Source organism: Amphiprion ocellaris, chromosome 3 (genome assembly GCF_022539595.1).
Source record: "Amphiprion ocellaris isolate individual 3 ecotype Okinawa chromosome 3, ASM2253959v1, whole genome shotgun sequence".
Taxonomy (NCBI): Eukaryota; Metazoa; Chordata; class Actinopteri; family Pomacentridae; genus Amphiprion; species Amphiprion ocellaris.
In genome coordinates, this window is record NC_072768.1 from 36,991,950 (window position 1) to 37,015,637 (window position 23,688).

At 36.1% G+C, this 23,688-nt stretch overlaps 2 protein-coding genes across 2 annotated transcripts; one reads left to right on the forward strand and one right to left on the reverse strand.

Annotated features, from left to right (window-relative positions):
• Positions 1-4,055: 4,055 nt before the first annotated feature.
• Positions 4,056-6,139, reverse strand: chtf8 (CTF8, chromosome transmission fidelity factor 8 homolog (S. cerevisiae)). The gene is made up of 3 exons (XM_023294413.3): positions 5,979-6,139; positions 4,597-4,720; positions 4,056-4,504 (listed from the first exon to the last, which is right to left on the reverse strand). The coding sequence occupies exons 1-3, from the start codon at positions 5,996-5,998 to the stop codon at positions 4,256-4,258; spliced, it is 393 nt and encodes a 130-aa protein (XP_023150181.2). The 5' UTR covers positions 5,999-6,139; the 3' UTR covers positions 4,056-4,255.
• A 5-nt stretch (positions 6,140-6,144) lies between these two features.
• On the forward strand, positions 6,145-21,835 carry utp4 (UTP4 small subunit processome component). Its single transcript, XM_023294412.3, has 17 exons — positions 6,145-6,271; positions 6,901-7,065; positions 8,332-8,520; positions 8,618-8,702; positions 8,807-8,896; positions 9,383-9,594; positions 9,683-9,860; positions 11,949-12,040; positions 13,096-13,192; positions 13,664-13,728; positions 14,726-14,845; positions 14,918-15,074; positions 15,542-15,648; positions 16,378-16,473; positions 16,546-16,731; positions 19,450-19,560; positions 21,654-21,835. Exons 2-17 carry the CDS (start codon positions 6,907-6,909, stop codon positions 21,768-21,770), a joined length of 2,061 nt encoding a protein of 686 aa, XP_023150180.2. The 5' UTR covers positions 6,145-6,271; positions 6,901-6,906; the 3' UTR covers positions 21,771-21,835.
• The last annotated feature ends 1,853 nt before the right edge of the window (positions 21,836-23,688 follow it).

Genomic DNA, 23,688 nt, shown 5'->3' on the forward strand with positions numbered 1-23,688 from the left:
TCTACGAATACCACAAAGGCTACGAAGACTACGAAGAATGCTTAAAAAATGAAAGTAAGGATGCAAAGTCAGAGGTCTATGAAGACTATGAAGGCTACAAAGATCATGTAGACTACATGTTTCAAAGGATGGAATAATGATGCGAAGGATGCAGTCAACGTGGCCTTCATGAACACCTTAGACTGCAAAACCACAAAGGCTTCAAAGACTATGAAGATTCCCTAAAACCATGGGCGTAAGGATGCAAAAACTGAGTCTAGGAAGACCAAGAAGACCACAAAGACCACATGTTTCAAAGGATGGAGTAACAATGCGAAGGATGTAGTCTACATGGCCTTCAGAATGAGAAGACTATGGAGACCGCATAGAAAATATAGACTTTATCCTTTCAATGATGCTGTCTAGGAATTCCACAAAGGCTACAAAGACTATGAAGAATATTTAAAGAATGAAAGTGAGGATGCAAATTCAGAGATCTACAAAGACCATAAAGACTACAAACGTCACAAACACCTACGGGTCAAATTGACCCATTTTAAAGTTTGAAAAAGTGGAAAAAAATATATATTTTCACAGTGACAACTTCCACATTTTCAACATTTTTGGATACATTTTTGAACATTTTTTGGTGAAAAAAGAAATGTTAAAAAAAATGTTTCTTTAAGAATATTCAGAAAAAAATCAACTAAAATCCAGTGAATTTTGCTGGATTTTAGTTGATTTTTTTCTCAATGTTCTTAAAGAAAATATTTGAAGTTTTACTGATATATAAGTTTTATTTATATATAGGGAATCACTTTAGATATTTTTTTGGATCTTTTTGGAAGATTTTTATAAATTTTTTGAAAATATTTACAATTTTTTTAAAAAATTTTTTTATTTCTTGCCAAACTTGGGAATCTTTAAAAAAATAAAAATTTTAAGGGAAACTTTAAAAGAATTTTCTTCCTGAAGATTTTGCAATTTTTTTATAAATTTGGGGAATTTTTTTTGCTGAAATTTAGGATTTTTTTCAGACGAAGGAACAGTATTTTTTGCTGCCCATAAACGAGGACAACAGGAGTTAATGGATTGTGTCACTTCCACGTTATGGTTAGTTTAGATAAAAGCATCCAAAACTACCAATTAAAGAGCAAATAATCCAATAATATTGGTTCTATTTTGCTAAAACTTTCTCCTGACATCCAGAAGTTGTAGCTAATGTCATAATCTGCCTGTTTACAGCTGGATGTTCGACATTTTACACGTGACATTTAAAGAGTTTTTACGACCTGCAGGTTTTCAGGGACCAAAGACGTTATTTTACTGTTTTCAGTGCGTTTCATTTCCAGCCATGAATCCAGATGAAGAGTTTCACTGGTGAGGTCACTGATTAAAATGACCGAAACCACGAAGTATGAGCTTTAAAAACAAGCGTATCTAAGTGTTCCTGTATGTGGGAGGCGTCTGGATGAAGCTTTACGGCGGCTCCATGAATGTGTTCCTTCAGCTCCAACAGACGCCTTTTTAAGCGGAGAGGAAACGCCTTCATCAAACACAAACGCTGTAAATATAGCAGTAACACGTCTGACAACGCTTTACAAACTCACTTTATATTGTGATCTTTTGGGCACATCTTTATCCTTTACTGATTAATATGAAGGAGGCAAATCTGCAGTGTTTTTCCAGAGTAAATCCTGATTAGTGGTCAACAAAAAACCCTAAAATGACTGATGTGAGTGGATCCCTCTGTTCTGTCTGTAGTTTGGTGGATCACAATTAAATATAACCTTTAATTTCTGAAGGTCAACCCTCAAGTTGTCCTGTAGGTCAAAACCGACCCGGTTTAAAGTATGAAAATATGGGGGGAAAAAAATTGATTTTCACAGTGAAACTTCTGATGTCCACATTTTCAACATTTTGGGAAATCTTTGAACATTTTTTGGTGGAAAAAAACAAATGTTAAAAATGTTTCTTTAAGAACATTCACCCAAAAAAAAAAAGATTTTTATGTGAATCTTCTTAAGGAAAATATTAGAAGTTTTACTGATATATATGTAATCCCTTTAGATATTTTTAGGATTTTTTGGAAGATTTTTACTCATTTTCTGAAAATATTTACAAGAATTTTATTGCCAAATTTGGGGGACTTTTTAAAAATAAAACTTTTAAAGGAAACTTTTCAGGAATTATTGGAATTTTTTTCCTGAACTTTTTGCAAATTTTCAGAAATTTGTGGAATTTTTTTTGTGAATTTTTGGATTTTTTTCAGACAAGGAAACAATATTTTTTGGCGCCTATAAATGAAGACAACAGGGAGGTTAAACTGGATTTCATGTCACATTCACCACCTATGTCTTAGTGGCTTTTTAAGAAATGCTAAATTAAAACAACTTGGAGCTGCGAGGTTTGAAAAATGCACTACTGAAGACTGGTCAGTGACACAGTTTCAAAACGTTATGTGGAAAAATGAGGTAAAATAAATATATATATATTTTAAAAACAGCACTTGTTACATGAAAAAACAAATCTGCAATGAGACAGCTAAACAGTCAGCTAAAGAAACTGTCTAAACAACCTGATGTCAAAGTCCTAAATAACTTTAAAAATAAGGGTTAAATGTTAGCTAAAACTAAGCAATAAGTAAAATTATTGGATTAAATGTTTAAATAAAGTTCAGAGGTGAAAGTCATAAAAAGCTAAAAGTAGGGACGCTGCCCGATATTGGCATAAAAATGTTATATTGGTCAATATTGTTATCGTTGTTTTGCCTATCATGAAAACTGATAAAATTCTTATTTTGCACAGACAATGTTTACATTTGGAAAGCCTTGTTGCATCTGAGAACACATCCAGTGGGGCATCACAATAAAATTAGGCATGATGTGTTAATTCCGCGACAGGAGATATGTGACGTTAAACAGCCCACATATATTGGTATCGGTTGATATCAGAATCGGAAACTGAGAGTTGGACAATATCAGTTGTTGTTGGCAAAAAAGCCAAGATCAGACATCCCTAAAAAGTAGTAAATAGTCAGGTAAAGGTAACAGTTAATCCAAAATAATAGATTAAATAGCTAGCTAAAAGCAACAGGTATGCAAAAATAATAGTTGATAAAAGTGTAACAATAACTTAAATTTAGTAAATTAACTAAAAGTAAAGAACAGCCAAAAGTAATGGTCAGCTACAAAATAAATGGCAAAATAAATAGATTGTCAGATTCCTTGTAATGGAATAGTTTAAAGTAATGCATAGATAGTGAAAGCATTAAGTACGATATCTGCCAAATAAATTCTTGACGTATCTAGAAGTAATTACTTAAAGAGGTTTAGGAAGTTGGAAACTTGGCTGAAACATCCAGGCTTAAATAAAAAATAAACAGATCTTTATTATTGTGACTATTATGTACACTAGCATTCAAAGGTTTTGAGTCACTTAGAAATGTCCTTATTTTTGAAAGAAAAGATGTTTTTTTCCCAGTGAAGATAACATTAAATGAATGATAAATCCAGTGTAGACATAGTTAATGTGGTAAATGACTATTCTAGCTGGAAACAGCTGATTTTTAATGGAATATCTCCATAGAGGTACAGAGGAACATTTCCAGCAACCATCACTGCTGTGTTCTAATGCTACATTGTGTTAGCTAATGGTGTTGAAAGGCTCATTGATGACTAGAAAACCCTTGTACAATTATGTTAGCACATGGATAAAAGTGTGAGATTTCATGGAAAACATGAAATTAACTGGGTGACCCCAAACTTTTGAATGCTAGTGTATGTAATATCAAATTAAAATCTAATTTACTGTATTGTTTTCTTATTATTAAAAGTTAAACTGCTGGATGGGGCTAGAAGAACAATAACAGTAAAGAATACCAACAAAAATGAAGAAATTTGGCAAACCTTTCCCAAAAATAACACATTATGAGGCAGTTTAGGATCAACATATCGATAAATGTATTGATTTGCAGATTGTTGAATTGTCTGTTAAAAACCTCTGATCTGGCCCAACATCCACACTTTGATCTGTGAGACGTTGAGGCCTCCTGATGTAAAATCACACATTAAGACTCTCATAAATATCAGTTTATTACAAATTCTGGAACAAATAATTTGGATGAACCACAGCTACAATCACATGCAAGGAAGAAAAGTATATTCGATGAGTCTCTGCTCCTGTGCGCTGACATCAGATCTTTAACTTCTGACATCGTGTCCTCCATGTTGTTGTTGTTGTTGTCGTTGTCGTCGTCGTCATCAAAACCCTCCTGCTACACCTTCTTGGGTACGTTGGTGATGATGGGTTTGGGTCGCGTCTTGAAGATCAGTTTCCGTTTGATGAGCGCCAACACGGAGTAGGAGGTGGAGGCGGGGCCTTGCTGCTCCGTCTCCATGGCGACATCCTCCTCGGTGTTGTCCTGCGAGTGGCCCGGATGCTTGGTGAGGACGGCGAAGGGTTTCTCCAGCTTGACCTGCTTCCCGTAGAGGATGTGGTGTCCCACGATGAGCACCGGCACCCCCTGATGGACGGAGGAGGAGCAGCAGAGTGAAGCAACGCTGAAGGATGCATCTAGAGCTGATTTAATTTGAGTTTTTCAGTGTTTTGTCGTACCTCTTTGGTGTAGAGCAGGTCTCCCATCACATTTCCTTCCAGACTAGAGTTGTGTCTGGACACCATCTCTCCCTGGAGCTCCACCAGCAGCCACTCTGGAGGGCTGCTGCCGTCGACGCTGCCTCTGCACGACCACAAACACACCAGCACCAGTAAGCTTTACATGTGAAAGCATTATGAAAACAACAAATAATGAACAAATCAATACCTGCAGCCCTGACAACAATAATTAAAAGTTATATATTTAAACTTTTGCTAAACAAAGCAGCAGAAAATTACAAATACAATTACAGTAAGGTCTATTTACATACTTCTGAGACATTTTTTTTTGCAAAAAGCACATCATAAACACAGCTTGGAAGATTCTGCAGCTTCTAAAATGTAAGAGTGTGTTGTTTTTGTTTCCTCACATCATAGTACATTGAATATTTGGGATTCTGGGTTGGACAAAACAAGACATATGACGTATTACTGGATGTTTTCTTACTGCGTTCCTGAGCTTCGAAACAATATTGCAAATGACTATTAATAAATATATCAATAATTGCAGCACTGATGACAATAATTCCAAGTAATATATTTAAACTTTTGTCAAACAAAGCAGCAGAAATTTACAAATAGAATTACTGTAAGGTCTATTTATGAATTTTACATATTTCCGAGACATTTTTTGCAAAAAGCACATCATAAAAACAGCTTGGAAGATGCTGCAGCTTCTAAAATGTAAGAGTTTGTTGCTTTCTATCATAGTAAATTGAATATTTTGGGATTTCTGGACACACACAGTGAAACATATGATGTATTCTTGTATATTTTCTTAGTGTGTTCCTAAGCTGTACTGACCAAATATATCCATATTTAGGACTTTGTATATTAATTTTAATACTCTTAAGTCCTTTGACATTTTCTATTTTATTATAAGTTTATTGTTATAAAGCATTTACTGTATGTTATATATGCACTATGTTATATATTTAGCATGTTATTATAAACATACATAAACATTTTAGCTTCCAATATTTACTCTGTCAAAATGGGTAAAAGTAGATATAATAAAAAATATAAATAATGTTAATAATCATTGTGTGCTACTTTTCAATTCTTGGTTAATCATTTTCTACTCACTATCACTTAATAAACAAACTTCAGCTTTTATATACAGATTCTCTCATTCCTCCCGGTAGAAACTTATTGTTTTATCTCTGTTAATTTTTTTAATTTTAATAATTTAGCCCCTGTACTATTCTCTTCACAACTCGTTAATATCACAGAGGACGTGTTTAAATCATTATTAACTGAACTGTCTGCATATAAACCGATAGAAACATACATTTACTGCCAGTTTTCAGGCAGATAAAGTAAAATTAGTTCACTTTTCTTACCTTATAATTACTTGAACCATCGTCCTATTAAATAAGAAGCGCAGTCGTGTAAGAAAAACACGAATAAACCATAAATAATCAGCACATTTACATTAAATTGCAGCAGCTTCGCTCTGTTTATATTCCAGTGTCTTTTCCCGCCCGCTGTACGTGCTCTCTGCGTCATGACGCACTTCCGTTCCTCCCGGCCTGTTCCATATCCGGTTCAGAGGTTATCAACGTGGCTAGAGATGTTTTCAAGCGTGCGGAGATAATTTAGAGGAAAGTTAGGTAACTGCGAAGACAACAAACAGGTGAATTGTGTTTCATATTTACAGGAAACACTGTGGAGCTTAAGTGAATTGCTGCTGTTGAGCTGTGAGGTGTTAAATGCAGCTAACGGACCTTTAGCTTCAGTTAGTTTGAGCCGCTAATGTGTTAGCAGATAGAGCTAACTGTTGGTATTTCTGGAACAGTGAAAGTATGAAGGGCGAAAAATGTCGTTTTAAAGACTGACATAAGTTCTTAATGTATTTCCATGATGTTCAAAGGCTTCTCTATCCGCTGGGATGGAAAAAATATCAGTTAATTGAAAAATAAGAAAGATTGACTCTATTTGTCAAATTGCACCACTGATTGTGGATCAAAACACAGATGGACAGAACACCTCAGAAAAAGATTAAATTAGTCTTTTATCATTCGGTTGGCTGGATGTTTTTTCACCCTGATTGTTAGAAGAATCCTTCTAGATTCTGTAGATAATCTCAGATGAATACTGACTGTTTTTAAGTTACCTTTCAAGCTATTCAAACATCACTGGTTGCTTTACTTGCAGAAAAATCATTGGTTAGCTCTGTGACCGCATGATGCTAACACATGATGGACACAGATTGAAAGTTTACCGCCTTCAATAACCTGCTGATTTGTGTTTTCTCTTTCATAGTGAATAATGGGTGAGTTTAAGGTCCACCGGGTTCGCTTCTTCGACTACATGCCCAGCGCCATTCGAGCCATGGCGTTCAATAGCCGGACTGAGCGGCTGGCTGTAGCCCGAGCCGATGGAGCCGTGGAGATCTTCAACTTCTCTGACAACTACTACCAGGAAAAGGTAACAAATGCACCTGTACACATGTGAAATACTCACTTTTTGTCAATTCTCAAACACATTGGTAATCTCTCATGATATTATGTAAACAGGAATAAAGGTACAGTTAGTTTTTTTTGTTCTTTTCCATGAGGATGATCGGGGACTTAATCAAAGGTAGTTCTTTTTTAGGCTCCTTTACAGTCTTTGTTCAGTGTTAATGTTAATTTCTGATTCCTCACTGCTTTGGTTTCTTGCAGCCTGGTGATGAAACTCTGCCTTTCATGGCACAGGAGGCGTTTCTTGGAGACAAACATTCAGACAAAGCTCTGTTCGCAGTTCACACTTTGGTTGGAGTCTGTGCAATAAATGCAGAACATTTGTTTTTTTATCACAGGGTTTCCCGTAGCCTGAGTATCTAGTTGTGGTAGTGGATGTTCGAAGTGACTGATGTGCATGCAGAGACTCATGGAATTTAGAGAGGTTATTTTCAGAAGATACTATTTACTGATGTTTGCTTAAAGCCTCACACACATTGATAGATACTAGTAGTCGGCTGTGCACAAAGAAACTTCTAGTCTCCAATTAGTTAATCAGCTCAGACAGGCGTTGAACCCAAAATTAATTTTAAAAACAATGAAGAGAGGCAGACTTATTTGTAAGGGAATGAAGTTATCCAACCACACACGAATAAAATGTTTAGTTTCACCTGACAGGTTTTTGATTATGTGTTGGAGCCCTTAGGAGACCCTACCTTAAAAGCTAAAATCAGTGTGCAAAAATCTGATTAGAATTATATTGATGTTCTTGATTGAATATTCTCTGAGATAAATACCAATAGACTGATCAGTTTTCTAATCTGTGTTCTATTAGCTGCAGTATCAGGAGTGTAAAACGTATATTTGAGTTTTCTGCATCACCAGATAAGTTCATGTAGGTTCTTAGTTCAACACGATGCCTACACTTAACAGCTTCGTTCAGTGAGATTACTGATGGACAGCTCAACAAGTTTACAAATAAAACTTGAACTGAGAATCTGAACTGCTTATAGAAAGTCATCAGGAAAAGAATTTACGTAGAGAAGATGTTTCTTACAGCCGATTTAAATCCCAAACTCTGAACAGAACCTCATCCAGAGCAGGTTAGCTGTGCAGCGTCGGTCACCATGGTGATCTAGCAGGTTAACGACCTTTGTTACACGTAAAACTCAGACTTTATGCTCGACATACGTCACTAACCCGCTACTCTGAATCATCCAGGACCAACCTCCTGTTCTGGTTCTGTCCTCAGGTGATCCCCGGTCGGGACGGCCGAGCTGTGGAGGCTCTTTGTTGGGTCGGTCAGCGTCTGTTCAGTGCCGGTTTGAACGGTGAGATCACAGAGTACGACCTGGAGAACCTGAAGCCTCAGTACGTCATCGAGGCCTACGGAGGACCGATCTGGACCATCAGCTGCAACAACCAGGGAACACATCTAGCGGTGAGTCCAGACCTCATGGATATTTGTAAATCAGATTTCTGGGTCAGAATCAGTGATGAGACTTCAGCTGTGGATTAAATTAAGTTTTCTGTTTCAGGTCAGCTGTGAAGACGGAACCGTGAAGCTGTTTGAAATCCTGAAGGAGAAGATTCAGTTCCAAAGAAACCTTGACAGGCAGAAAAGTAAGAAAACAACCTGATCCAGAGATGTTTTTATTTTCTAACTCAGACTTAATGACGTTTATGTTTCCTGCAGCTGTTTGATTTCCCTGTATCTGTGTTTCTAGGTCGTATCATATCTCTGAGTTGGCATCCTTCTGGTGCTCAGATCGCAGCTGGAATGATGGACATGATCAGAATCTTTGACACTGAGACAGGTAACTGATCTGCACTGAACCAAAAATCAGATAAAACATTCAAGTAGAACATTTTAAAATCAGGTTCATCCATTGTTATTATTAAATATTAATAATAAGACTGTTTTGTAAAACTCCTTCTGTAATTTAATTGATGCAGCCAAAGGTGTGTTTACATAAAAATTAAACAGAACACAAAATGAAAAAGATAAAAATACAACTGAAAAACAAAAGCAGTAAATATCAATGACAATAAAAGCAAGACAAGTAGGTTGAAAAACAAATTGTATGTTAATTCTAGTACCTGGTTGTTCCACCAGGTGGAGCCATTTACTGTTTATTATCGTAGAGACCAGAGGAGAACTTTAATGTTTGTCTGTTTCAAATCTAAGTTTTCAGTCTCTCTTGGTTACCAATAACTGTGTAAACTCTGAAGAGCCATATCAGTTGATCTTTACTGTCTGTTTGTTAAAGATCTGGTCCTGACTGTTTGTTTTCTGCCTTCAGGCCGAGCGACACACAGACTGCTGGTGGAACGAGGAGTCGGAGCGTCTAAAAGCCGGGAGGTGGTGGTTTGGAGCATCGCCTTCCTGTCCAATAACACCATCGTCAGCGGAGACTCAGCGGGGAAGGTCCAGATCTGGGATGGACTCATGGGGACTCTGGTCAGAACCCACCTGGTCACCAAGTGGGACGTCCTGGCGCTGGCGGTGTCTCAGGTGAGACCATAACAGGAAGTTACCTAACCCTAACCAACGATCGATCACATCCCTGCAGATCACTGATCAGTTATTGATTGTTTAACAGGACGAGAGCAGTTTGATCGCCGGGACGTCAGAAGGAACCATCGTCCAGTTCCAGTTCCTGTCCTCCACCGTGGACCGGCAGGATCGGGACCATGAGTGGGTCAGAACCAGGACCTTTAAGAACCACTCGCATGACGTGAAGGCGCTGGCTCTGACTGACACCGCCGTGGTCTCTGGAGGTCGGTATTAAACCTGATGTCTGACATTTATGAGTCAGTTTAAACCCGAACCAGAGCATGAAGATGACAAATATTCAGTCAGAATCACATAATACAAGATAAGACGTCATATTCCACATAGATGATTAAATGTTTATGCAGTTAGGAAAAGAAAGCACGTTTTTCTAGCATTAAACTATTTTTATATCTTAAAGTAGGAAGAGAACATGTTTTGATACACAGGTAATACATAGTCCTTTAAAATCTAATCCTGTTATGAAATATGGGAGCATCTTGATGCAGTTTATTTTCTGTTTAAATTATCTTGGAGATCAGCTGTTGCACCATCTCAGAATGATGGTGGATTACAGCAGATCTGGCCTCTTGTATAGATGCACAATTTCTCCCTCTAACTGCACATCAGAGGCTGAACTACAAAGTGACATTAGTGGTAAAGTTACAGTTTTTAGTATCATGAAGATGGCTCTCTTCTTACCTGGCTAGATCTCCATGGTAACCGATGCTGTGGAGCTCACCTGGAGCAGGTTCTGTTCAGGGCTTCTGATTTACATCATCGCTAAGAAGCGTCTCCCTTTAACTAAAATGTTTCCTGACGTTTATTTATGAGTGATTGGGATTCTCAGCTGAGGGAAAATGTTTTATCTGTGAACCTGTTGAGCTTTATGTTACGAAAACCACTCAGTGAAGCCATTTAGTTACACTATCACGCACTGTACACATCACGTTGCCATGGGAACCTACATGTATTTAGTTGGTGATGCAGAAATCGTATAAATATGTTTTTGGGTTTGGTCCGTTTACTCTGCTGGTACTGCAGCTGATAGAATACATATTAGATGATAATTATTACAGAGAATATTCAAACAGTAACTTTAGTTTCACTTTGATTTGGCCACAAATTAAAGTGATTTTCTGCATTATGAGACAGTGTCAGACCTACATCCACTTCAGTACGATACTGTGTTTGTCTACATGAAGTCTGAAGTTTATTAACTTTATTGTGCAGCTGTCAATTATCAATAATCAGCTGCAGTGATAAATTGGTAAAATAAATACATTACACACATTTAACCTCTTGACGACTGAATTTATTTACAATTTTATAAAAAAATTATTATTGCGTTATGTGTTTTTGCTTTTCAGCTGATGATAAAATAAGTGGAGATTGTTAATTTATCTATTACACATAGAACAGATGTATAGTAATAATAACAGATATATAATAATTAGGTTCCACTCGGACCGGTCCTACCAGAAACTAGTGCTTGCAAAAGGTTCCTAGGTACATATTGAATATGCACAAACTGGCGCTGGGGGAATGGATACGCTGTCTCAGCTGCAGTCTGAATGAAAGCGGTATGATGCAAATTCACAACAATCGGCGTCAAGAGGTTAACAGTTTTCTACCAGCATTCCTGTCTTGCATCATTTCCAGTCGCAACTTTCTATCGCCATACATTTACCCTCATTAACCCTATAAAACCCACAGTTGCAAAAATAAAACTGTTTTTAAAAATTATTATTGTTTTCTATTTTCTATATATAATTTAGAAAAAATAGCAAAAAAAATGTTTTTTTCTATATTTGGGTATATATATTATTATTATTTTTAGTTTTATTTATTTTTTGCTCATTTTTAAAAAATATTTAGGTCTTACAGGGTTAAAACAACCTGTTGACTGAAACAGCTGAACCTGATCATTTTATTTTGTGCCGAAGAAGAATCACGACGCGTTAAACGTCCTTTTATGTCGACACAGTTTGAAGCAGAGTTAATAAAGAACGTTAGAAACCACCTTCATACGTGTTAACTCTGACTGAGGGTTTAGTTTTTGTGGAGTCACACAAAGAAAGTCTGACTTTGTTGAACTGTCTTCATATCCGATGTTGTGTTGAACCAACCATTCAGTTCTGGGAGAACAGAACAAGATATTTCAGATTTACCACATTCTGACCTCTTCACATCGATCGCAGAAACATCCTAAATGATCTACAGAGATACGTGTTTCTGTCTTTATATCTAATCTATGAAATCCCAGCTGAAATGTGAACCTGACGCCTGATAAAATGCTGAACGTTTCCCTCCAGGTATGGACACTCAGCTGGTGGTGCACCCCCTGCTGGACAAAGTGGAGAAGAACACCCAGGAGGCGGCGCAGCGCAAAATAGCTTTTCCACACGTGAGTACAGAACAAGTTCAATAAAGCCGATTTTTTGCAATTTTAATATATAAAGAAGAGCATCCTTAATTTCAGCATTAATGATTTGCCACTTAAACGTCAGACCTGCTCCGGAATTATCATTTGTGTTTAAGTTATGACTGTTTTTTCTGTTTGTTTCCTCCAAAAAAAATAAAAGAATATAGCTGTAAACTAATCACTCTTGTACTCTACACTATCCAGACATGCAACTGTAGCTGTTCTGGAGAGGAATTTTATACTTTATGAGACTAAAATGGACAGTTTTTTTGGAAGTTGTTCTGTAATCTGTTTAAAATCCACATAAATACACTGCAGAATATTGTCGGTGTGATGTACAACAAAACTAAACCTCTGTCCTGTCAGTGAATAATCAGTGCAGTGATCAGGTGGAACTCTGATCATTAATTAAAGTTACTGCAGATGAAGGATTCTCAGGAGGTTCTGGTGGAACTTTTCAGATTTGTTGACCCAAAGTGACAGAATAATTTCTTTAAATGACCGACATCAACATTTATTTATGACTCCAACTTCCTTTACCCTCCACAATAAGAACACCAGTTATAATTGAAATTATAGGATGATTTTAGTTAAGTATTTATTGAGAAAATTAATCTGATTTGTACTTATGATAGAAAAGATCTAAAAAATTAACTTTCAAATGCACATTTAAATTCTCTTGCTTTATTTTGTATGACAAAACTTTTAATTGCAGATTAAATGAAAGCATTTTTGGTCTGTAATCATGTAGATTTGGGTTTATTTTCAGTCAAATTTGTGTGTTAGGATTGTGTTATTGATGTACTACAGGATTATTAGTATAAAATAATACTAATATAGAGCTTTTCAAGACACTCTAAGATGCTTTACAAAATATACAGGAACACAAAAAAATAAATATGTGTTAAATATTGCTAAGATTATGATTCATTATCAAGCTGTAGTTTCGTGCGTATTTCTGTTTAAATCTGTTCATGTTTATGCAAAAAGAGATTGCAGTTTTTGATTAATGTTTTTCTCCATCTGTCTTCATGCAGAGGAGTCTGGTTGGTTGTGCAAAGAAAGCCGGACTGCTGCTCTTCCAGTTTCCAGATCATTTAGAGCTGTGGAGACTCGGAGAGAGCGACGGAAACGGTGAGAAAAACACAATCTGATAAGGAAATACATTATAGATAAAGAAAGACAAGCAGTAGAAGTGATGGTGAAGAGTGGAAAAACTGGAAAACGAAAGAAAATCTGGTTTTGTCAGATAGAATATTAGTTATTTTTGTTGTCTGTTATTGCGAAGAAACGCTGAAAGAAAGGAAACAATCCTGTAGTTTTATTTTGAAGGCCTATCCTGTGATTATTATAAATAAATGTTCCTTTAAGATGCACATTGTGACAAATTTGACAGCAGAGGACCAAAATTAAACATGAAATAAATGATATCTGGGTTCCAAATCTTTAATTTTTTGATTATTGTGCAGCACAGATGATTAAAAATATACTTTGCAGATGGATTTAGTGCATAGGTGTGTTTCAATAAGGTAAATGTGACCGTTAATGGTGATATTGTAACTTTCTGTGGTAGTAGTTATAGCATATTGAACTGTGTGTTAACAGGGAAACCTGGAGACAGTCTGACTGTGAAGAGGAAACCAGAGAAGCTGCTGCAGCTGAAGAGGAAGGTGAGTGGATGCTGTAGTTTTGTTATGAAGAAGAATGATGCATTTGTGTAATGAATGCAAAGAAAAAGAAGCTAGAAAATGTGTTAGCCAAACAGCCTTGTGTGCTAACATCTGCTGGACCCAAAGTCCCGTGTTTACCTCCTATGACTTTTCTACATGATTTGTAAAAATGACTCATGTAAAAATCAGTTTTTTGTTTTTTTGGGAAGCTACAGGGAGCTTGGATGTTTTGCCATGATTTACACCATTTTTTGGTGACTCGTTATTTCCCTAAATCTCAACAACAGAAGAAGAGAGTGTGAAGTTAGCATGGCCAAGATAGTAAACATTTCACGTATAGTAAATCAGCTGCAGTACCTGGTTATAGCCTCACTGTAGCAACCAGAAGAGACGGTCAGTTGGCAAACACAGAGCGTTATGGGGGGTTTAGCTAATAAAGGGGCACCATGACAAAGACTTCTATGATGCTTAATGACCTCCAAAAAGCAACATATGTTGCAGCTAGCTGGGTATATTTTGGATAGCGTTCCTATCAAGGATGTTCATGATCAAGTAGGACCTGAGATGAAGGACATACCTGTCTGAAAATATGTTGCAGTTTAGCTGTAGTACCTGGTTGTTCCACCAGGTGGAGATTCTCACTGTTTAACACTGAAGAGACCAGAGGAGGCGCTATGGGCATTTAGCTAGTAAAGGGGTGACATGACAAAGACTTCTATGATGCTTAAAGCTCCGGCAAGCAGCATGTTAAACCAAGCTGGGTATATTTGCTTCGCCAAGGAGGTGGAGCCTCAGCGAAGTTATGTGATGCAGCATTGGTTTGTCTGTCTGTCTGTCTGTTAGCAACATTACTCAAAAACGGACTAACAGATTTGGATGAAATTTTCAGGGAAGGTGAGAAGCCTTCAGCAGCCTTGGAGGAGTACTGTGCTCTTTGACTGCTTTTCTTGTTTACTAAATATTACGTTAGTCTTAGTGTTTGTTGTGTTTTATGCAGGGTGAAGATCACATCTGCTGCAGTGCTTTGTCTCCATGTGGAGGCTGGTTGGTTTATTCCACCGTCTCCAGTGTCCGACTCTACAAACTGCAGCACAACAACAACATCAGCGTCAACAAGGTTCGTCCTCAGCAGAGAATCATTCGTCTGAATATTTATCGTTGTAATAATGGTGATTCTTCATCCTTCCAGGTTTCCAAACTGCCCAAAGAGCTTCGTTCAGTCCATCAGCTTTGCTTCTCTGCAGATTCCTCCAAACTCTTTGCTTCTTCCAGTCAGTCTTCTGTTGTTGTTGTTGCTCTGAACCAGCTGGAGTGTAAATATCTTCAAACCCTCAGACACAAGTCAGGTCAGTCCTGATTCCTCACTGTTCAGACGCTTGTATTGAACGTTTATGTGGAAATCTGTCACATATTCTGGTCCCCGTGTGTCATGTTCATTTCAAAAGGAGTAATTTTCATTGATTTATGGAGAAAATTCCCAAAAATTAACTATATTAGTACAAGAGTTAGTGGGTCATTCCATCTCAGATCATCAGATCTTTAGAACTCTTGACTATCTCTCATTTGCCTGAAATTTTTTAGAGCATAAAACATAGATATTTATAAAGATGATTATGAAGTTTTAGCTTCTTTTAGATTTCTGACAGTCTAAGACTATTATTACAGTATTACAATATTACAAAAATGAGACAAAACGACAAAAGAACAATGTTCCTGTTACAGATAAAGACACTACAGTGAATCTAGCAGCCTGTAGTCGTCTGTTTTTACTCTTTCTAACTACTTTTTTGTGTTTTTTTTTGGTGATTTCCAGACTCCAGACAGCCGATCCACCTGCTGTCTCCCAGTGATGATGGTAAATGGTTGGCAGCTGCAAACACTGACTGTCAGATCCACGTCTACAACCTGCACAAGATGAAGGTCAGTCTGGGTTTACTGCTGAATTTAAGCTTCATTTTCTCTTTTTACATTCACATTAGCGGAATAAAACAGAAGAAAATACAACTCTGCAAAGATTCATAGCAACATATTTAACCCTCATGTTGTCCTCATTTACAGGCACCGAAAAATATTGTTTCCTTGTCTGAAAAAAAATCCAAAAATTTTGCAAATTTCTGAAAATTTGCAAAGCCTTCAGGAAGAAAATTCCAATAATTCCTTAAAAGTTTCCCTTAAAAGTTTTATTTTAAAAAAAAAAAAAATACCCCAAATTTGGCAAGAAAATTCTTGTAAATATTTTCAAAAAATGAGTAAAAATCTTCTAAAAAATCCTAAAAATATCTAAAGTGATTCCATATATATCAGTAAAACTTCTAATATTTTCTTAAGAACATTCACAAAAAAAATCACCCAAAATCCAGCGAATTTCACTGGATTTTGGGTGATTTTTTTTGTGAATGTTCTTAAAAATTTTTAATATTTCTTTTTTTCCACCAAAAAATGTTCACAGATTTCCCAAAAATGTTGAAAATGTGGACATCAGAAGTTTCACTGTGAAAATCTATATTTTTTCCACATTTTCAAACTTTAAAAGGGGTCAGTTTTGCCCCGCAGGATGACACGAGGATTAAATTCCTCCATTAATGTCAAAGAAAATAAAGCCAAAGCGGCTGAATGACAGACTAAAACTTGTCTGTTTCCTGTTTCCAGCTGCATTGTTCGGTGCCGGTGTACAGCTCCTGTCCCACCGCCGTCGCTATCCACCCGACCACCAACAACCTGATCTCTGTTCACGCCGACCAGCAGGTAGACGCCACACCTGTCCTGTTCTTTATCCGTTATTGACCTTGTTCTAACGTGGTGTTTCCTCTGCCGCAGATCTTCGAGTTCTCGCTGCAGCAGAAGGAATACACCGAGTGGAGTCGGAAGCTGCAGAAACAAGGACTGCACGGTCTATGGCTGAAGAGGGACACGCCGGTTACCAGCGTCGGATTCAACCCCAAAAACCCCACACACATCATCCTCAACGACACCTTCATGTTCTGCATCATCGACCAGAGTCTGGTGAGTCTGAGAGGCACGTTTAGCTCAGATAGTGTAGAGCAGGACTGTCAGCCTCTTCCTAGTTCAGGACCACATTCAGCCAAACCTGACCTCAAGTCAGCAGGAAAATCATAAGATAATAACCTATAAATAACCACAACTCCTAATGTTTCCTTCGTTTTAGTGCAAAAAAAGTACATTCTGAAAATGTTCACATTCAAGGAATTATCTTTTTACAAAACATTATGAACAAACTGAAGTTTCTTAAGAAAAATAAATTAAATTTCAGCAATATTATGCCTCAGTTTATCATTTACACATTACAACTAACAGATCACAGAGTGTCTACAAAGGAACACAACATTTAGTCATCTGGAACTGAACGATATAGTATTTTACTTTATGATCAAAACGACAAAAAGGAGACACAAAACAAAACAAAAAGAGATTTAAAATAAAGTTACAAAGCGACAAAAAAATGGACAAGCAAGACCGAAAATGACAAAATGACAAAAACTATAAACAAAAGGATATATAGAATAAAGCAAAACACAAAATGACAAAAAATAAGACACAAGCGAGACAAAAAGGAAACGCAAAACGACAAAAACGTGAGACAAACGACAAAAGTCAGGTAAAAAAACAACAAAAACATGAGACAAAATATTAGAAACTGAGACAAAAATGAGATGCAAAACGACAAAAGATGAGAAAAATCTACAAACCGACATAAAAGTAGACAACACAGGCGAGACAAAAAGGAAACACAAAACGACAAAAACGTGAGACAAACGACAAAAGTCAGGTAAAAAAACAACAAAAACATGAGACAAAATATTAGAAACTGAGACAAAAATGAGATGCAAAACGACAAAAGATGAGAAAAATCTACAAACCGACATAAAAGTAGACGACATAGGTGAGACAAAAAGGAAACACAAAACGACAAAAACGTGAGAGAAATGACAAAAGTCAGGTAAAAAAACAAGACACAAAATATTACAAAAGGAGACAAAATGACAACAAGGAAATGCAAAACTACAAAAACATGAGACAAATGACAAAAAAACGAGAAACAAAGCGACAAAAACATGAGACACGATAAAAGTGTATAAGTCATGTCTATTTTTACTGGAAAGCACTATTTTAACAAGTCAATATTAATATTTACCTATAATCCATCATTTCCACAATAATTATGCAATATAGTTTTTTTGTGCATTTTTCCTCTTTAATATGAGCTCAAAGATGTTTTCTTTTTCATTTTACCACTCCACCATAATCACATTATTTAATATAATATTACAGATTCTGAATCAATGACACGAGGAGAAATACCAGAGAGGATTTCAGGTTTTTATCTTTAATAGTTAAATAAAGTAAAGTTTATTTTTGGTGTTTGATTGGCCACTTTGGCTTCACAATCATGATGTTGTGAATTCGTATAACATTTAAACAGTTCTGATTTTCATTAGATTTATCATCCAGCTGTAGTGAATATGCAGAAGAATGGAGACATAAATGTTGAGATAAAACAGGAACTATTCAGTTTGAACGATGACAAAACTACAGTTTGTGTCTCTGTTTAACCCTCCTGTTGTCCTCATTTACTGGCACCAAAAAATATTCTTTCCTTGTCTGAAAAAAATCCAAAAATTCTGCAAAAAAATTCCCCAAATTTCTGAAAATTTGCAAACCTTCAGGAAGAAAATTCCAATAATTCCTTAAAATTTTCCCTTGAAATTTTTATTTAAAAAAATAAAAAATAAAAAATTCTTGTAAATATTTTCAAAAAATTGTAAAAATATCTAAAGTGAGCCCACATATACAGTTGTAGTCAAAAGTTTACATACATTTGTAAAGAACATAATGTCATGGCTGTCTTGAGTTTCCACTTATTTCTACAACTCTGATTTTTCTCTGATAGAGTGATTGGAACAGAAACTTCTTTGTAACAAACAACATTCATGAAGTTTGGTTCTTTTATGACTTTATTATGGGTTAACAGAAAAAGTGACCAAATCTGCTGGGTCAAAAATATACATACAGCAATGCTAATATTTGGTTACATGTCCCTTGGCCATTTTCACTTCAATTAGGCGCTTTTGGTAGCCATCCACAAGCTTCTGGCAAGCTTCTGGTTGAATCTTTGACCACTCCTCTTGACAGAATTGGTGCAGTTCAGTTAAATTTGTTGGCTTTGTGACATGGACTTGTTTCTTCAGCATTATCCACGTTTTCAGTTGGGTTTAAGTCAGGGCTTTGGGAAGGCCATTCTAAAACCTTAATTCTAGCCTGATTTAGCCATTCCATTACCACTTTTGATGTGTGTTTGGGGTCATTGTCCTGCTGGAACACCCAACTGCACCCAAGACCCAACCTTCAGGCTGATGATTTTAGGTTATCTTGAAGGTAATCCTCCTTCTTTATTATCCCATTTACTCTCTGTAAAGCACCAGCTCCATTGGCAGCAAAATATCGCTGGATTTTGGTTGATTTTTATGTGAATGTTCTTAAGAAACATTTTTAACTTTTTCTTTTTTTCCACCAAAAATGTTTTGGTGGACATCAGAAGTTTCACTGTGAAAATATATATTTTTTCCACATTTTCAAACTTTAAAACGGGTCAGTTTTGAGCTGCAGGACGACACGAGGGTTAAACCAGAGTAAACTTTGCTGATTAACTGACTGTATTTTCAGATATATTCATTCTTCTCTGACGTTTTCCATCCTCTGCAGCCTCTTCCTGAGTCGTCGACCATCCTCTACAACCAGATGACTCTGAGGAGTCTTCCTGCTCCAGAGAGAACCAGACAGAGTCACGCCTTCAAGATCTGCAAGAACTTCCAGGTAGCGATGATCTGACCTTCAGCTAAACCCAACCCCAGGTTTCCCTTAAAGTACAGAATATACAGTAAATAAACCAAAAGAATCGTTAGCTGCAGGTAGCTTGGAGCTCAGAAATACAATCTGCTCGTACCTGTCCGTCTAAAAGTAACCGACCAATAGGGACGCAGCTCTGTAAGTCCCGCCCACATGAGAGAGAAAAGGCAAAACTGGAAAATTAAAATGTCTGAGCTAAAAGGAAATCACAGAATAATCACTATAACTCCTGCTGCTGTTGTTTCTGGTGACATTTTCTGTGTCTATTTGGGTCTTTTTAGTGTAATTTTGTGTGTCTGTGTCATTTTGTGTCTTTTCGGTGCGTCTTTGATGTTGTAATATGTCCCTTTACTGATGTGTGTGTCTCTGGTATTTTTGTGCCTTTTTGGTGTAATTTGTTTTGTTTTGTGTTTTTTAAATGTCATTATGTGTTTGTTTTGTGTTGTTTTTATGTCATTTTGTGTTTCTATTTTGTTTTTTATGTATCTTTGATGTTATGTGTCTCTTTACTGACATTTTGTGTAATTTGGGGTATGTTTGTGTCTCTTTTTAGTGTAATTTTGTGTCTCTATTTTGTAATTTGTCATTTCTGTGTCTTTTCTGTGTTGTTTTGTATTTATTGAATGTCATTTTGTGTTTCTTTTGTGCGTCTTTGATGTTGTTAGGTGTCTTTTTTGGGACAATTTGTGTGTGTGGTATTTTTGTGTCTTTTTTGTGTCATTTTGTGTCTTTTTGTGTTGTTTTGTGTCATTTTGTATTTCCATTTTGTTGTTTGTGTGTCATTGACGTAGTTATGTGTCTCCTTACTGACGTTTTGTGTATCTATTGTGTAGTTTTGTGTCTCTTTTTTTGTAATTTGTGTCTTTACTGTGTAGTTTTGTGTCTATTTTATGTCATTTTCTGTTGTTTTGTGGCTCTTTTGATGATTTGTGTGTCTTTGTGTGTCTTGTTACTGACATTTTGTGTGTCTACTATGTCATTTTGCGTATTTTCTGTCTTGTTTTGTGTCATTTTGTTTCTTTTGTGTTGTTTTGTGCGTCTGATGTTGTGTCTCTTTACTGACATTTCGTGTAGTTTGGGTTTGATTGTGTCTATTTAGTGTCATTTTTTTGTGTGTCTATTGTGTAATTCTGTGTCTCTGTTGTGTCATTTGTGTCTATTTTATGTCACTTGTGTGTTGTTTTGTGTCCTTATGTTGCTAGGTGCCTCTTTACTGACGTTTTGTGTGTCTATTGTGTCATTTTGTGTTTATTTTTATGTCATTTTGTGTTGTTTTGTGCGTCTTTGATGTCGTCAGGTGTCTCACATTTTGTGTGTCTGATGTTTTTGTGTCTTTTTGGAGTATTTTTGTGTCTATTGTGTGTTGTTTTGTGTCTGTTTCATGACATTTTGTGTTACTTTTATGTCACTTGGTGTTTCATTTGCGTTGTTTTGTGCGTCTTTGATGTTATGTCTCTTTACTGACATTTTGTGTATTTTTGCCTTTTTGATGTTATTTTCTGTCTCTGTTTTGTCATTTGTGTCTTTATTGTGCATCTTTGTGTCTTTTTAGTATAATTTTGTGTGTCTATTGTGCCATTTTGTGTCTATTTTGTGTTGTTTTGTGCGTCTTTGATGTTGTTATGTGTATATTTAATGACATTTTGCGTATTTTGGGTATGTTTGTCTTTTTAGTGTAATTTTGTGCGTCTGTGTTCTCATTTGTGTTATTTTTTTATGTCATTTTATGTTACTTTTGCATTATTTTGTGCGTCTCTACTAACCTTCTGTGTATTTTTGGTATGTTTGTGTCTTTTTAGAATAATTTTGTGTCTCTGTTTTCTCATTTGTGTCTATTTTATGACATTTTGTGTTACTTTTATGTCATTGTGTTACTCTTGTATTATTTTGTGTGTCTTAGATGATGTTGTCTCTTTCCTTTATCAGAACTCCAGCTTGATGCAGCTAAAAAACTCCTTAATCTAAACTCTGAAGTGTGACCTGATTGGTAGCCGATCAGCTGATTATTGATGATTAATTATTGATTATTGATGATTATTGATGGGCCCTCCCCCCTGCAGCATGTCCTCAGCATGTCCCTGCTGGACGACCTCTCCCTGGTGGTGGTGGAGCGCCCCCTGCTGGACGTCATGGCTCAGCTGCCGCCACCCGTCAGACAGAAGAAGTTCGCCACATAAAGACAAGAAAGCTTCATTTGGTAGAGAAAGTTTTGATAAAGAAATAAAGAGAATATTTACCGCCAGCCACAGAGTCTGGATTTATTGGTTTATTTTTCTAGAAACCAGAGAAGAAATATTTAATTGAGATCATTGTAAAACTCACAGTAAGACAATTAAAATCTTTTTAAATATGCAACAGAAATCAGAATCTTGGATAAAAGCAGTTTCAAAATGTTTTTCATCTCAGAATTTAAGTTTGTTTTGGGTTTTTTTTTGCAATGGATCAAATTTTTATAACTTCAAAATCAGCTTTCTGTCAGAAATCTGAGGAAATCTATTTTCTCCATGTTTTAAGAAGTAAAATGTTCTATAACCATAAATAAAACCATAAGACTTTTTTTTGAGTTTGTAGGAAAAAATCTTTAAGGATGAAGTTAAATTCTGTATAATTTTACTGGAAAATACGATTTAACTGAGGTCATAATGAAACCTCCACAGCTGATATAGAATAAGGCCAATAAATTAGTGATAGTTTTGTGTAATGTCATTTTGTGTAGTTTTGTGAGGAGTGACTTTTTGTGTGTATTTGGTCTGATTTTGTGTCCCTTTAATCTCATTTAGTGTCATTTTATGTCTCTTTATTGTGATTTTTGTGTCTCTTTAATGTCATTTTGTGTAGTTTTATGTCTCTTTATTGTGATTTTTGTGTCCCTTTAATGTCATTTTGTGTAGTTTTATGTCTCGTTATTGTGATTTTTGTGTCCCTTTAATGTCATTTTGTGTAGTTTTGTGATGAGTGACTTTTTGTGTGTATTTGGTCTGATTTTGTGTCCCAATTCAATTCAATTTTATTTATATAGCACCAATTACAGTCAAATTGTCTCGAGACGCTTTACAGAACCCATATGCCTGAACCCCCAGAGCAGCCCTAAGGAGACAGTGGCAGGAAAACACCCTTTTAACAGGGAAAAAAACCTCCAGCAGAACCCAGCTCTAATGTGGGGGAACCCTCTACTGCTGGCCGGACGGGTTGAGAGGGACAGAAGAGGTAGAAAGGTTAGTGTCTCCTTAGTATCATTTTGTGTAGTTTTATGTCTCTTTGTTGTGATTTTTGTGTCTCTTTGATATAATTTTGTGTAGTTTTGTGACTGCTTAGTGACTTTTTGTGTCTCTGATCTGATTTTGTGTCTCTTTAATGTCTGTTTGTGTCTATTTAGTGTCATTTTGTGTAGTTTTTTCTCTTGTGATTTTGTGTCCCTTTAATGTAATGTGTCTCTTCAGTATCATTTTGTGTAGTTTTGTGTCTCTTTATTGTGATTTTGGGTCTATTTAATGCCTTTCTGATGAGTTTTGTGTGTATTTAGTGTCATTTTGTGTCCTTGCAATATCATTTTGTATAGTTTTGAGTCTCTTTGGTCCGTGTATATTTTGGCAATTGGATTTATAGTTATATAGTTATAGTATAGCATGTGGCTCAAAAAACATCATAGTATAACATGTCACTCTAAAAACGTCATAGTATAGCATGTTGCTCTAAAAACGTCATAGTGTAGCATGTCGCAAAAAAAAGTCATAATATAGTATGTTGCTCTAAATACGTCATAGTACAACATGTCGCTCTAAAAACGTCATAGTATAGCATGTCGCTCTAAAAACGTCATAGTATAGCATGTCGCTCTAAAAACGTCATAGTATAGCATGTGGCTCAAAAAAGGTCATAGTATAGCATGTCGCTCAAAAAACGTCATAGTTTAGCATTTTACCCTAAAAACGTCATTGTATAGCATGTTGCTCTAAAAACGTCATAGTTTAGCATTTTACCCTAAAAACGTCATAGTTTAGCATGTCGCTCAAAAAACGTCATACGTCAGCATTTCGCCCTAAAAACGTCATAGTTTAGCATGTCGCTCTAAAAACGTCATAGTATAGCATGTTG